General features: G+C 38.8%; 1 protein-coding gene across 2 annotated transcripts; it reads right to left on the reverse strand.

Moving 5' to 3' along the window:
• Nucleotides 1-1,356: 1,356 nt before the first annotated feature.
• Nucleotides 1,357-13,842, reverse strand: parvg (parvin, gamma). Of its 2 annotated transcripts, none has more exons than XM_030052724.1 (13): nt 13,623-13,842; nt 10,997-11,109; nt 10,602-10,666; nt 9,804-9,906; nt 9,098-9,241; nt 8,687-8,802; nt 8,538-8,593; nt 8,417-8,451; nt 8,246-8,307; nt 7,210-7,278; nt 6,916-7,017; nt 4,483-4,555; nt 1,357-2,458 (listed from the first exon to the last, which is right to left on the reverse strand). In XM_030052724.1, the coding sequence occupies exons 2-13, from the start codon at nt 11,058-11,060 to the stop codon at nt 2,385-2,387; spliced, it is 963 nt and encodes a 320-aa protein (XP_029908584.1). In that variant the 5' UTR covers nt 11,061-11,109; nt 13,623-13,842; the 3' UTR covers nt 1,357-2,384. The 2 variants fall into 2 exon arrangements, with proteins under 2 accessions (XP_029908584.1, XP_029908583.1); XM_030052723.1 differs by having other exon boundaries at nt 10,997-11,112.
• Between the last annotated feature and the right edge of the window lie 1,415 nt (nt 13,843-15,257).

Genomic DNA, 15,257 nt, shown 5'->3' on the forward strand with positions numbered 1-15,257 from the left:
CTGTCTCTGTGGTCATTCTCAAAGTTTCCTCTCTTTCCCCTTTTCTATCTATAGGTTTTTATTGCCTGCTTAAGTCAGGGGGTGTCAACTTGTTTTGTGTCTGTGACCTTTTGGCTGTATAAAGCCTTTGGAGAATGGAAACAGTGATTTTGCACTCTAAATAAACTTAAACTTTTCATATGTAACTTTGCCTTCACCTGATGGGGTTTATATGAGAATTTATATGATACTTATATCAAACAAAGTGTGTCACAAGTCTGAAAAGTGAAAGCCAGTGACCAGGTGGCCTTAATGGAAAAGAGATGCATTCTATATTTGGGGGTTCAATGAATAAATTCCTCCCTGTGTGTTTGGCTGGATTAAAAACTACTGATAGACAGCTGGGGCCTTTTTGGTGATGTATGTTCCGAGGCTTGACTTTTACTCTCATCCAGACTCTCTTGAGCTACCACAAATCCACACACACACACACACACACACACACACACACACACACACACACACACACACACACACACACACACACACACACACACACACAATAAATATGACAGACAATAAGACTCAGTTTGCAGGAATTTAAACTATTGATTTAAATGAATATCTTAAGTGGAAATATTTCTGCCACTGTACAATACCTGGTGGCCTGAAGTGAAGCTATTAACTAAATAACTAACTAATGTAATTTTTAACAGTGTGTGAGACAAACCTAACAATGTAGAAGTGATTGTATGAACAGATTGGCCTCTTGGGAAATGTAAGTATTATGCATAAATAGCTCCATTGTGCTAATTCAGAAGCAGAGAGCAATTTGGAGTGACTAGCAGTCTCGACAAGAACAGGCAGCCCATATCTACACAGAATTGCTTGTATAAGCCAATTCCTGTATTGAAAAGTCAGACAATGGATGAGACAGCAGGCAGTTTGCATAAAATAGCATTTTATTGAAACTGCACATATGTCTATGTATCACACTGTGTGCTGTCATGTTCTTTCATGGTTCAACCTCACAAATTACACAGATTTTTGCTTGTCTTTAAATGTCTGCAATTTCCAGTGAGCAAATCTAGCTGACAATCATATGGAATGAAGAGTTCAAGGATAGTAAATTGGACAGCCAGCTCACAACGCCGCATGAACAGAAGCCATTTGGACTGACATAACACTCACAGTCGGCTTAAATGGCCAATTAACATGATGAACAATGAAAACCTCTGTGTCTCTGACTATGTATATGACTTTCTCTGCCTCTTTATCTTTCACTCTCTCTCCTCTCTCAGTGTCTTCTTCTATAGTTTTGTTTACATCCAGCTTAATGTCATACATATTTATGCAAACTGGAAATGTCACATATTATGTACATTTCCAGTTCCCTACGGGTTTCCCGAATGTCAAAAAAAAAAAAAAAAAAAAAAACTGAACGGAAATTTGGACAGGATCAGAGTAATTCAGAGTGGGAAAGTTGCCATTTTTCTTTGGTGTTTGTCACACTTCATACTTTCATCTGAAGAAAAAAATAAATAAAGGCACTTGGCAATATCCTAATGCACCAACTAATGGTCACACAACCACAATGGATACTGACAGTACATGTGTGCAGCAAGAACAGGTTGCTGACACATTCCTGACAATTGTTACATTTTTTTAGCAAAAAAAAAAAAAAAAAAAAAAAAAAAAAACCTTCACTTAGAGTGAGCAAAAACATTTTTTAGTCATTTCAACTTTTCTTGTTCAAGACATCATCATTTGGAAAACATATTCTCTCTCTTTCCCTCTACCTTTTTGTGGCAATGGACTGTCATCACTTACATGACAAAAAAATACAATTTTTCTGAGACATGGCATTAGCATTTACAGATTGAAAACAGAGAGACCAAGGCTATCAGCAGGTGTACAAAGAGAAGTGGGAAAAAATCAAATTGCTTTTTGATAAGTGATAGTCAAGAACTGGGATATTTTTACAGGTGGAATGAGTGCCATGACACAACATGCCTCAGTGGTGTTGGAGTTACAAATGGATAAAGGAAAATAAACAAAATCAATTGAAAAATAAAAATAGTAATAATAAAATTTAAATATTCAAAAATTTAGAATAATAACACTGGTAGGGTACAGATCCCTATCAAGATCACATGTTTCTGATGTGAATAAAACTGAAACATCTATTTTGGACTTTTTTTTTTTTTTAGCCTCCTGTTATGTCATTCATGCTGATTTTTATACCTTTAGAAGGTGTAAATACTGGCCGATGGACAACTTTTGAATGTTAACAGCTGCACCCTTCAAATACCTGAATTTGCAACAGCTAGGGAAAAAAAGAATATATCATCAGCTTCAGGAATGTTCCCCATCACCTGGATGCCTCTTCATGTGTCTCTCCTCCCTCATTTCGCTTTATGCTTCTTGAACAGGGCATACAGGACCTTCAAGGTGGCCGTGGCATCCTGAGAGATAATATCTGTCACAAAGTCCACAGGAGCCATTTAGTGCTTATTTATTATGCACCATCAGCATTCACAAGACTACTGGAGCAGTGACAATATAGTGGTGCTTTAACCAACATTAGCTGATAACTATTCTTACAATGCGTCTCAACAGGTCATAGATCTGGGGGGAAAAAACAACATTAGATGGGAATCTAATCACTATGTCCTTGGTGAGATGAGATCCCAACAAAATAGCTTTTTGGTGTGTGATGCGCTAATTAAATGAACGTGGCATTAAGATTGACTCCACCACTAGCTAACCTAATTAATGCGCACTGTGTGCTCCCATTGTAGACCTCGAGTGCTGGGATTCCTCATTCCATCAGAGCAATTACGCCGGTAATTAAAAGACACTAAAAATGAATTAAATTAGCCACTTGCTCCTGGGTTGGATTAATTGTGCAGGGCCTTACATTAACAGTTACCATGCTGAGGATTTACTCTACAATTACAGGCTATGGCTGGTGGGCAATATTGTGCAGTATTTTCAGTGATTGTGAAGGAAAATCTCACAGTCAGACAGTACAAAGAGCATCTAGTCAATAATGGATCTATAGGGAAATAGGGAAAATCCATGTGTGCCCAGAGACACAGGCATCGACTGAATCACACAGTTAGCCTCGCCATTAACTCACTTAGTCAGGCAGTCACTCAGTCATTCACTTTTCTTGCCCACTTCACCCCTTCTCTTTTCTCCATTGGAATTATTTTTTGCTACCGACATCAATACAGGACTAAAAATGGAGTCAACCTATAAAGGCAAAAGTAACAACATAAAAAGTTTCCCTACTCTCTTGAAACAGCAAATAGGAAAGTCCCCTTGAACTGACTAGTTATGTCAAAGGTTATTAACTTTAACTTAAGACATGCTCAATCAGTCATCAATCAATGAATGAAAATCTACCTTATATTCTGGTGTTTGTTGTTTTTTTTATTTTAAGGAATGAACTCGATGCTAAATTTCATTAGGATATCATTATTTTCATTTTAATCTAAATCGGACCTATAATTCGATTCGCCTAAAATATATACAATACATAACAAGTCTCCATCTTGCAGCTTTATTTGAGAAAGTAAGAGTTTCTTAAGAGTTAACTCAAATGCAATGTGTGCTGGTCTGTGCAAATAAGCTAGTAATGTCACAACATGTACCTGCAACTCATAATTTAAAGTCACAAGTCATGAACTCATGATTTTAAGTTCTGACATGGGTAAACAGCAATTTGAAAGTTGAAACTGACAAATGCATCTATATACTCTGAGCTAAAGATTACGCAATCACCAGTTCACTAAATTGCACTATGAGTGTACAGATACAATCAGGAAATGTCTGGGCCCTTCCTGTTAGCTGTGTGATATACTGTACAGTAACAGGGACACAAATAGCATCTCCTTCTCCTGACACACATGCGCGCGCACATGCACACACATACACACATGAGCGCACACAGCAGATACAGCAATAACGGCAAGGTTAAATCCCTAAGACTATCAGCAGAGGACAGACAACAGAGTGACATTCTCCCCTTGAGGCTGTCTCCCTTGGAGCTGCTCTCTAAATGAATGATGATGACCTCGGACTGAGCCAATCATCCGTAGTGATACTCATCGAGGCTCAATTCATAGTCATTCATATTCTAGCCCCCCACCCCCCCCTCCAAAAAAAGAGAGAGAAAACGCTGTCAAATTCACACTATTCCATGAAGCAGAGATTAACTCAAACTACTGGAGCTATCCCCTGTCTCGCTTGACATATGAGCAGAATTTGGCGTGTCCTTATCACCCAGACAAATGTTTCTGATAGAGGGAATCGTCTGGATTAGTGTGACATTGCCATCTCCCAGCTACTGTTTACAGTCTTGGTTACATTTCTGTTATAATCACATTTACATGCACAAGTACTGTTTGGGTTTTCATCCCCTGTGACTGGAATTTTAATCTGAGTGAATGCAGTGTGTTGTCAACTGTTTGTGCATGACACTGTGAAATTGCTCACCTTGTGGGTCAACATTGTTCACATGCAGGCCGAGGTCTTTGAGGAGGTCCAGGGCAAGGGTCACATTCTGAAGCTAGGGCCCACAGAGATTCAAATGTCAGACACATGACAATATCAATCAATAGTATCATATTCAGTCTTGTGACTGAATATAGAGCACATTCCAATTCCCAGGTGGTCAAATACCACAGTTTGGTCACACCCCTTTCACTTCTGATACTGAAGCAGAAGGGGTTCAGTGTCAGGATGAGACGCATTGGGCTGTATCACTTTTATCACGTGTTGGTATCACACAGTTAGGTTTTGGCAATAAAACCACTTGGTTAATGTTAGAGAAAGGTTAGGTTTAGGCAAAAAAAAAAACCTACTTGGTTAAGGGAAAGGTTAGGTTTAGGCATAAAAAAGACCTGATTAAGGTTATGGAAGGGTTAGGTTTAAGCAACAAAAGCGGCTTACACACCCGTCATAAATCCCGACCACCTCCCTTCAGGGACTTTCTTGCTCTTTATACTACATCACCATTCCCCATATCTCATACTGACACCAAAGGGTGCCTTTGGCTTCTAAAGGGTGTCTTTGGCATCGTTATCAGATGCAGAAGGGCTGCGGCATTTGACACCCTGGGGATGAGAATGGGCTGGAATATGATAATACTGATACTATTGTGATTTTTGCCAATAGATTGAGATAGTTCCACCATTGCTGTTTCACTTGCATCAGAGATTTTCTGGAAACAAGAGTCAGTATATTTAAGTGAGACAGAACAGTGTAATTCTCTCCACTAGCATTGAGAAAATTACACTTGTTTCACAAACATTCTGGTAAAAAGTAAAATTATCCAGACTATGGCTGATTTTGCCATTAGCGTTATAATTGCACTCAAATCCTTATAGATGGAGAAATCGACAAAAACAACGAATGAGGCTCTGGCACAGTGTGTACTTGGAAATTCCCATCTGAAGCATTATCTTTGTTTATTAATAAAACCCAACGAAAAACATCTATTTTTATTATTCGTCTTTCATAATGTTAGTCTTATCAGCTTTATTATACTTGACTATCTCCACTATCAGCAGTGTAAAATAGTAAACACATCATATTTTCATCATAACCTCATCAGAAAATGCCATGATAGACTACAACAGATCATGAATTTGCCACCAGTTAGTCATGAGACTGTTTTAAGAAGTACCTTATGATGTCTATATTTTTATTTTTTTATGAGGCTTCAAATGTATTATAAGCTGTGGAAGCCTTATTAGTATGTCACGGAGTCTCATGAGTAATTCATGAGCTCATCATATTAACTAAAGTAAAGTGACATCAAATGATCTATTATAAGAGTCATGACTTTTTCATAAACTCATTATATTGCTTAGAGTAGAGTGGGATCAAAGATATAACTATAAATGAGGCATGACACATTGAAATATGCATCTACTTTAATTATTAGAGCAGTAAAATAATTGTTGCTTGATAAAATATATTTTAAGAGACAAGGTTTTAGATCAGGTTCCAATAGCTCTACTATTTACTGTGCTCATCTGAGAAATGACATCAGTCCAAGTGACATTATTTTTTGAATATTTTTTTGAACAGTGATGGCAGGGCCTGAAACACCAGTTTTATATGGAGGCACTGCAGTTTAGTAAATACATCATGTCTGACAGTTTCATAGCCTTGTTGTATCAGATTCATAATGCATTATAATGCATTGTGACATTTTCTGATGTAATTATAATGTGCTTATAATGAACACGATGACTTCTAACATCTTACAACTAACAATTAAGTTAAATGTTGTGAAACATTGACCTCTTTACAATGCCAACAGCTATTATGAGAGAATGACAGCAGTACTAGTGAGTTAGTACAGTACCTGGACTGCGTCTGTTTATATTTTCATACAGTGTCTCAGTCAATGGTGAGCTGAATGTTTATTTTAAATCAGTAATACTTCCTTTGGTCAGTGGATTTAAAAAAACAAACAAAACAAAACAAAAAAAACTGTATAAAGCATGAAAATTAAATCATGTATGAGGATCCACAGGCATGATGATGATGATGATAATATATAGCCTAGTAACTGTGTTATGGGAAAAATCCACCCACAGATATTCATACACCATTCGAGTTCACTAATTTATGATGTTCAGTGCACTCCAGGAGTATCTTATGGTTCAGGGTTGTAAATTGCATTTCTGCCATACCCGTTTTCTCCCCACAGGCCTTGGCTATTTCTACTCCCGGCTGAGGTTCTAGAAATGCCAGGTAAGTCACCAATAGCTATTTATAACTATGGTTAAGTGTTTAAGGGTCGATTCTTCCTTTAAGTGGTAGTGTAGGTGCATCTATCCAACACAAAGTGATAACCTCCCGGAAGATGCACTTTCTTTTTTCATCTGTTTAATAATCCATACAGTGAATCCATACCATCTCAGAGTGATTGACAGGGGTCAGGTTGAAATCATAGAGAGGGACATAGAAGCCTTCCAGCTGTCCAATCAGCAGAAGCAGTATCACACCATCTGCAAACTAGACAGAAATACACCGAATATTGGAGCCTGTCCAAGAGAGGTGACACGATGCCAAAGGAAGCAATCGATGAAAATGAGTTTATGATGTAGTCCAGTGGTAACTAATTCGATACCAGGGATATTTCCTTACAGCAAGGATAAAAGTGCTCCAAATTGTTCTCCAAAACAGTGTTCCTCTGTTTGTTAATACCTGTTTGTCCATGTCAGCCACCTGCAGACCCATGGTTGACATATTCTGGTTGATAAAGTGTAAGAGGGCCTGAAAATGGAAAACCATAGGATTAGACTGTTTGCAGTAAGGGTGGCTTATTCATTTAGCACATTAGAGTACCTTAGGCCACAGTAAAAAGGCTTTTAAAGGAACAGTTCCCCCAGTTTTCCCCCTGACCTTCAACTTTCTTTTTTATTTATTGTTGTTACTTGATCTATCTCATGCCAGTTGAAACATGGGTGTCTTATCCAACACACAGAGAGGAAGCTAGCACAAGTATTCACAAATATTCACTGTAGGCTTTGATAGCAGACATATCATGCTAGCATTTATTCAAGCATCGCGTCTCTGTGTTCTCTAAATGCGTGAACACACACCAAACTCTCCTTTATGTATGTCTTTACACTGCTACACTACGCATAGGTTAACAACACTCAAACTGAAAGAGTTTACCAGGGACAAAGACTGCAAATTAGCTGAAGCTAGACATCTTATATACATCACATTTTCCCTTTTTTGTGGCAATGTTGTATGTATAGCCCCTGTCAAATAAATATTAAAAATAAATAAAAGCTACTGCTGCTTCATTTCCGAGCATCCAGATTTTGAAAACGGTTAAAGTGTTTCTCACATGTTCTCGTTGAGCAGAATGTGGATGTGTGTGGCTTGGGTGCACGTAGGCATGCAAAGGACAGAATGAAGATTTGCACTACAAAAAAATCTGATTATAGATTTTTTCCACTCACGATGCAGTCGCTTGGCTACAGAAGTCTTGGGTAAAGGGTGACTCTATGCATGAGCTATATGAGTGTTTTGTGGTAATTTTTTTTTGCCCCCAAAGAGCACCAGTCCAGGAAATCCAGGTATTTTATTTTGTTTATTTGCACATTTCATCTGTATGCATGGCAAATTCTACCTGTGTTGTCCCGATACTGTCAGCAGGAGTCAAGACAAGCATGTAAATGAGAGTTAATGTTTCAAACTACTTCAATAGCACCCTCCCTCTCGCTGTTACCTTCTTCACCGTGTTGACCTTGTGAGCCTCCAGCTTCAGCAGTTGTTCAATGGGATCTTCCCCTGGGTGACCAGGCAGTCAGAGAAGCGTGTAAGTCATTGTAGGCGGTGATGCTGTTTGGATGACATTCAAAATGTCACATCATCTCAACCTCCACAAGCTTTTACTCACCTTCTGAATTGTTGAGAGAATCTGCAGCTGCATCACTGTTGAAAAAGCAGGCAGATGAAGGTGAAGTTCGAATTTTCCATACAAACATCTGAGGAAGTGTACAGGATAGTAATTTCCCCACCTTTCTTCAGTGAGGAACTCAATCTGCACATTTGATTTGATTCCACTGCTGCTGACCTAAATGCAAAATAAGGTGAACCAATATTGTGCAACAGTTCCACAAGCTGTGAATGACATCAAGGAAATACTGGAGGTCGAACTTAAACTCACTTCCATGGCTATGACTTCAACCTTCACATTTGGTGGCAAGTCCAGATCAGGCTGGAAACATCTCACCATGGCAACCAGAAGATGAATAGTGGCCAGAAGGTCTTTGTTGTGGATGACTAATAGGATGAGTACAGAAAAAATGAGAAAACCAACCTCTAGTAACATGACAGACACGATTCAGTATTCAGGGCACAAAAGAAAAACAAATTTCCACCAACAGATGATTAACACAGAGCTGCTGTAGCGTCAGAAATTTTATCTCCACAATAATCCCTCACAGTTGCTGTTAGCTAACATGGCATCAACAGGCTGTAGCATCAAATCCCGTTGGAATTCAAGTTCTGTGCCAGAAGCGAACATTTGTTCACTTGTGGCCCTCAGTGTTGAGGCGCAGAAGCCTGCATGACTCACGTTTGACGTTCCATTTAATGCTGGCAGCATCTTTCAGGCCCAGTCTCTTGTCTAATTCCTCTAGGGTCGCCTCCAATTTGTGGATCTGAGCAGCGCTGGACAGTGCTATCTCCTCCACAGAGAGGTGCACACCGGCTAACCTGGCTACAGAATGCAGGAATTAATAATTTACAAGGTCAGCTTTCACCCAGGGACATATTGGCTAGCTTTGATCTTGAAAAAGGGCAATTTTTACTTCATTTTAATCCCTCCTTGACTGTCTCAGTTTTTTAAATTTTATTATAATTATTTAAAAAAAAAAATCATGTAATTTGCTCATGTTGTTCTTGTTTCATGTTATTTTGCTATAATATAAAATAAAAATAAATTAAAATTAAAATTAAAGCAAAACTATACTACTAATACTACTACTCTTATCATTATTACTACTACTACTACTACTAATAATGATGATGATGATGATGATGATGATGATGATGATGGTGAAAAGTGAAAAGTACAGTAATAAAAATAGTCGCCGTAGTTGGAAATTATAGTCAGACAAAGCTAATGAAGTCACTGGTTAAGGATATAATCATTTGCTCCTTTTCCATCTTCAGTATTAATGTTTCATGTTGTTCTAATGCTAAGTGGTCATCATTTAAATGTGTGTATGTGCATCCATGTGTGTGTGCGTGTGTGTGTTTGTGCATCTATCTAATCTCACAGAGCATGTGATGGAGCACCAGTCCATCATACAGATCCTCCTCCAGACTCTGGACCACTATGTGCTCTGGTTTCAAAGTACTGTTGATCCAATCAATCAGCACCTAGCGAGACACAGTTCACCACACAGTCACTTACATCATTCACTTTCATCTACTTGCATACGTTTGCCTGCTGACTTTGTGGTGGAGAAACAAAACAGCATGAAACCCCATTTTTTATCCTCTTAGTCTATTTTTTCTTAAATGTGATCCTGAGTAGATGGAACATGACTCATTAATTAGATCCTTAGCTGCTCTAAATTGAAATGCACCCAAAAAATATTAGCAAATTAACTCACATTTATGTTTTTTCTTCTCATTTTATATTAAGGCATTTCAAGCTTTTCAAGGAGATAAGCAGCAGTTTTATATTCTCCGCCACTAAAACTGCCATCCTTTCCCTATCAAATGTGTTTTGAAAATCTCATCCAGCAGACTCTGTCTGGTCCTTGCCATGGCTCTCTGATCTAACCATCACCTCTGATAAAGATGTTCATTAAAATTTCACTCATCCTTCTACCTCTCTCTCTGCATCAGATATTATTCATGCTCTTCAGTGAACACACACATATAGGCTTTGTAATGTATTTTCTGTGTAGTAATTATCCTCAGCCCACTCAAGACAAAAGGAGAATCTTGGATCTATGGCATTCCAGAGGAACATTTCACAGTGGGCTTTGATGTTAAAATAAATTTTGAATGGAAAACATGGATTCAGACAAAGGCCTGGTGACATGAAAGTAAGAAGCAGTTATTACCTCTTTCAGCTTTTCAAGTTTGGGGTCTTGTAATGATGTTGGCTGAATGATCTTCCTCTTCTCTCCTACAAATATACAGTAAATCCACCAACTGCTGTTTTTTTTTTTTTTTTTTTTTTTTTTTTGCCTTTATTTCATCTTTTTTCTAAGCCTTTTAACATTAGTTTTACATTGCGTAATTGCTTATTTTATGACTAACCGGCTGTTTTATTATTTCTTGCACTTTAATTGGATTTTTTTTATGAACTGTCCAATACAAATAATGATTGATTGATTGAGACTGACCGCTGTGTGTCAGTGTGTTACAGCCAGTTGAAGGAAAATCATGACAAGTAGATGGCAGTAACTCAAAACTATGACAGGATGTTTGCTCAGTGTCATGGATGTAGACATACCTTGGAAGGATTCAGCGTCCTCTGTGTCCTTCTCTTTCTTCCAGTCAAAAACATCTTTCTCCATGGCCCCCTCACAGGACGAGATATTCACACTATTGCTGGTCCGTCAGCAGCTGCTGTGGAAGAATTATCTGTGGTCAAACACCTTGAGAAGAGGTGCTGCCTTAAATATGAACCATAGTAGAGTGAAGAAGGGCAGTGGTCTCTCCATCATTGTGGGTGGTGGAAATAGAAAAGGTTACGTGGGAGTTTGTGACCAGAAGGTTGCCGTTTCAAATTCCCAGACCTACTACAAAAAATGAGTAAAGTAGTGAATGAAAAGCACTCTCACCTCTCCCCTCAACAGCATCTCAATAAGTGGCCTTATGCAAGGTACTTAACCCCCTGCAGTTACAGGGGAGTTGTTCGCAGGCCAACAGTGAAAGACTCTGATTGTGCTCGGCAGCTTCCTGTTGTGTATCATCGTGGTCCAGGGAAACAGCTGTATGTCCAAAATGTCAGCTTTTCAGAGACTAACAATAAACAGACCTGTTTTCTACCTGACCACCATGCATTTTTGTGTGTTTGTAATGGGTTTTTAAAGTGTTTCTTACCACCAAGCGTGATGCAATTTCCCCTAACCTTAGAGGAACATGGAATCCAACTGAAGTTATCTTGACTTCTCATCAAAGTCGTGCTCATATCTGTCATAAATAGAGGTTGCAGAGTGTACACAACTCAGAGGTCAGTGCTAACTTATCAAAAGTCACTCCCATTCATATTTAGAGAAAAAAGCTGAAAAACTGCTCTGTGAAACATGAAATTTGCTACACATAAGGAATTCCATCTACTTGCACAGCACATGCTCTCTCCGAAATTACCATAGCTATACTAAAGTGATAGTTCAGATTCTTACCTATAAAGTGGTAGCCTATTTGCTTTCTAATGTTATTTCATCGCAGAGTTATTATCGGTCTGTATTTTTGTTTTCAATTTAGTTTGGTTTTGGGCATTTTTTTATTATTATTATTATAATGTGGGGGTGTTTTTCAGGGGCAAGATTTAAGAAGTTCAGAATAGGCATCACTATAAAAACTCTGGTGGCAGTTGTCATGCAGACAAGACATTTTTTGTATATTTTTTATATTTTTTTTATTTTTGTGAGCATACGATACCATTTCAGTTAGTTTTTGTTCAGTTAACTGAAATATATTTTCACAACTAGTTTAGTGTTTAGTTTAGTTTTAGTTAAATATTATAACCTTGTTCCATAGGAATGTGATAAATCAACCAAGTGTTACTTATCAATTCCTCAAATGTTGTGAGACTGAACACTTCACAGGACTTTTCCTCTCCAAAATTAATGAATGAGGTGTTGGGCTCACCAGACAAAACAATTACTCCCAATGCTGAAGGATGCACAGCACACGTTCGTTTAGGATTCAATGCTATTTTTCAGTCGTCTTTCTTGCTAACTGTTGGAACTACTTTGTTTCAGTATCACTACATCATGTACAAACACACAGAGCCTAGGGGGGAGCTAGTGAAACTGAAACAAAATAGCGACAGGGACGAGCTGATGCAGGATCTATTACACTGGTATGGAGCAGCAAATACCCCTATTTATAGGTAAGAATCCCAACTATTACTTAAAAATGTGCATACTTTAAAGGAACTAGTTTTTCCAGATGCATTCATATTTTTCTGGATGGCTCTTTTCAGCTTCATTAGTGGTTGTGATTGACAGTTCAGAGGGCAGAACTATAGTGGAGGTCAATGATTGGCCACAGGTGTCACCTCAAAACAATAAAACATGTTTTCTACATGCAAAAAACCTGAAACAGAGGGAGTGTGAAACCTCCTCAAGCTTTGAACTGGGAACACATTTGATATTAAAGTGGAAATTTTAAATGATTAAAACAGAATAAACTGTAATTTTAGTGAACATATGTGCCTGCCAAGGACTCACCAGATGAAATTATCTAGCAACTTTTAAGGTTCACAGAACATTTTTAATATGAGTGGGAGTGAATGGGGGTAAATTAGCCGTTTCTTCCTGGCTACTAAAGCATGTTGTGTAAACAGTTATGCAACAAATATTTATGAGAGACTGATGTGATCACGGTTGGTGTTATGTCAAAATGGGACTGGTATGGTTCTTTACAATATGAAAATCATCAAAGCTGAAGTTACAAGCTTTTCACATGACCACAGTGGTATGATACATAAAGGTTTGAAATGTGTCAGAGTGAAAAAAGAAGCTGTTCTGATGCTTGCTTCCTTCACTTCCTATTTTGTCAGTCCGTTTTTGTCACCGAACAGCACATTCAGCACTCGACAGAAGAGTCAGACCCCATGCATTTACAGGCTTATACCTCTCCCCAAGCACATTGTGAATCATATGGTCCCAGACAAAGCACAACAAATGCCAACAAAGAAATTCATTTTGACAAAACAGATGTGACCTGCAGCATGTCAAACTGTCGTCCCCCAAGAACTAGAGAAGAGCTTTGCCAAGCAACTTTTTTCTTTGTATGCGTGTGTGTCTGTGTGTCTGTGTGTGTCTGTGTGTGCGGCTTCCCTTCCCTGAAGTTGACAGTTACTTTCAGACAAGGTCATAAACAAAAGTCTTTTTGAATAAGCTTACCTTCAGTATCGTGAGAGGAAACAGACAAAATAGGATGACTTCTGCAGAATTGAGTTCTTTAACTGATGTCAACTCCTGAACCGTCACCGTGGCAGCACATAAAGTGGAGGGCTGTGCTAAGTCTGAATAGAAGCCCTGATGAAATCATATCATGAAAAAGTCTGACTTCATTCAGTTGCAAACCATTGGTTTAAAAGAAAATAACGTGTCAGGCGGTCAAAAGGGAAGATAGGCACAGAAGAGAGGATGTGGTGGCAAAGAAGTTAGCACTTCCTCTTTCTGATACTGTGTTGTTTTCTCATACAGGAGCACAGTGCAGTGGCTTGTGATAAGGGCATTTATCTCGGTGTGATGTGCAACGTTTGAGACTTCAATAAGGAGTGTGTCGAGAGAAAGATAATGGGAGGACACTTCTCTTGATGGGCGCAAGTGTATTGTTTCGAGGCCACACTTCAGGAGGTCCAAGTCAACGTGACTCTCAGAGGCCTGTAGCACTCAGGCTCGCCTCACACATCTCCATCTGTGACTGGCCAGATCAATTTGCTGTCATCTGGCCTACAGCCCCCCCAATCTCCAGCACACACACAGTAAGAGGGAGAGACAACAAAACAGCACGATCTCTATGTGCACCAGTCTTGTCATCAGAAGAAAAAAAGGGAAAGAAATATATTTAAAAAAACACACACACACATCAGCCAGACGATGGGGCAATTTGGGGATGTGGAAGGTTACCATGGTAACAAAGGCAACGAGACAAGAAAATCAAGGCCTAAAATAAGCCCATAATTCCTTTAGCTAAACCCAAATTGCAGGAATTGGGTGTTCCAAAGCCAATTTCACCGAAAAGACAAAGCAAATCTAACCTGCCACCCAAGTGTGAAATAAAATGAAATACTCATTCCGTTGAAATTTTTGACATTTATTTCTTAATAGACACAGATAAAAAAAAAGCTGAGGGGGGTGAGCCATCCGGTGAGAGAGCGTCTCCTCACTGTCTAGATTGACTCATCTTCTCTTTCAATAATACAGCCTGGCTCTAAAATGCATGAGTAGTCTGGAGCTTTACATGCTGTATATAATCTTAGTGGTCTCCAGGAAGCACCGCGAGGCGAGCTCTGCTTCAGAGGAGCAGCGAGAGGTCCGGGCCTCCTCGGAGACTGAGAGGCCAGTCAAAACGAAGATACTCTGACTGGCTTGCTCTCTCAGGGCAGGAAGAGCACACTGCACTTAAAGCGGAGGGCGTCAGAGTCAGCTTATAAATATGGCTTGAACCACATAGTGCACATAGTTCAGGATAAACTGGCAAAGAAACTGTTGAGCATTCCTTCTTTTTTTTTTTTTAACAAATATAAAATAACGATAGGCTGAATATGATAATATATTTATAAAGGCAACATGATTAGAATATATTAAGAATATACAAAGCCTCTTGAGATACAATATAATATAACACATGCATTTTCTACTTTCTTAAGCAGTGTAAGCAGTTATACACATCCATGGCTTCCAGTTTGACCACTCTCTGCCCCTCATACATCTTCCAGTGTCGTGCTGTGTACTCAAATGCAGGCTAAAGGTTGGGAGGTTTTTCTGGGTTGCAGTTAACATCGGGGGAAGGAATAAATAAATACTGAC

Source organism: Myripristis murdjan, chromosome 6, assembly GCF_902150065.1.
Source record: "Myripristis murdjan chromosome 6, fMyrMur1.1, whole genome shotgun sequence".
Classification (NCBI taxonomy): Eukaryota; Metazoa; Chordata; class Actinopteri; order Holocentriformes; family Holocentridae; genus Myripristis; species Myripristis murdjan.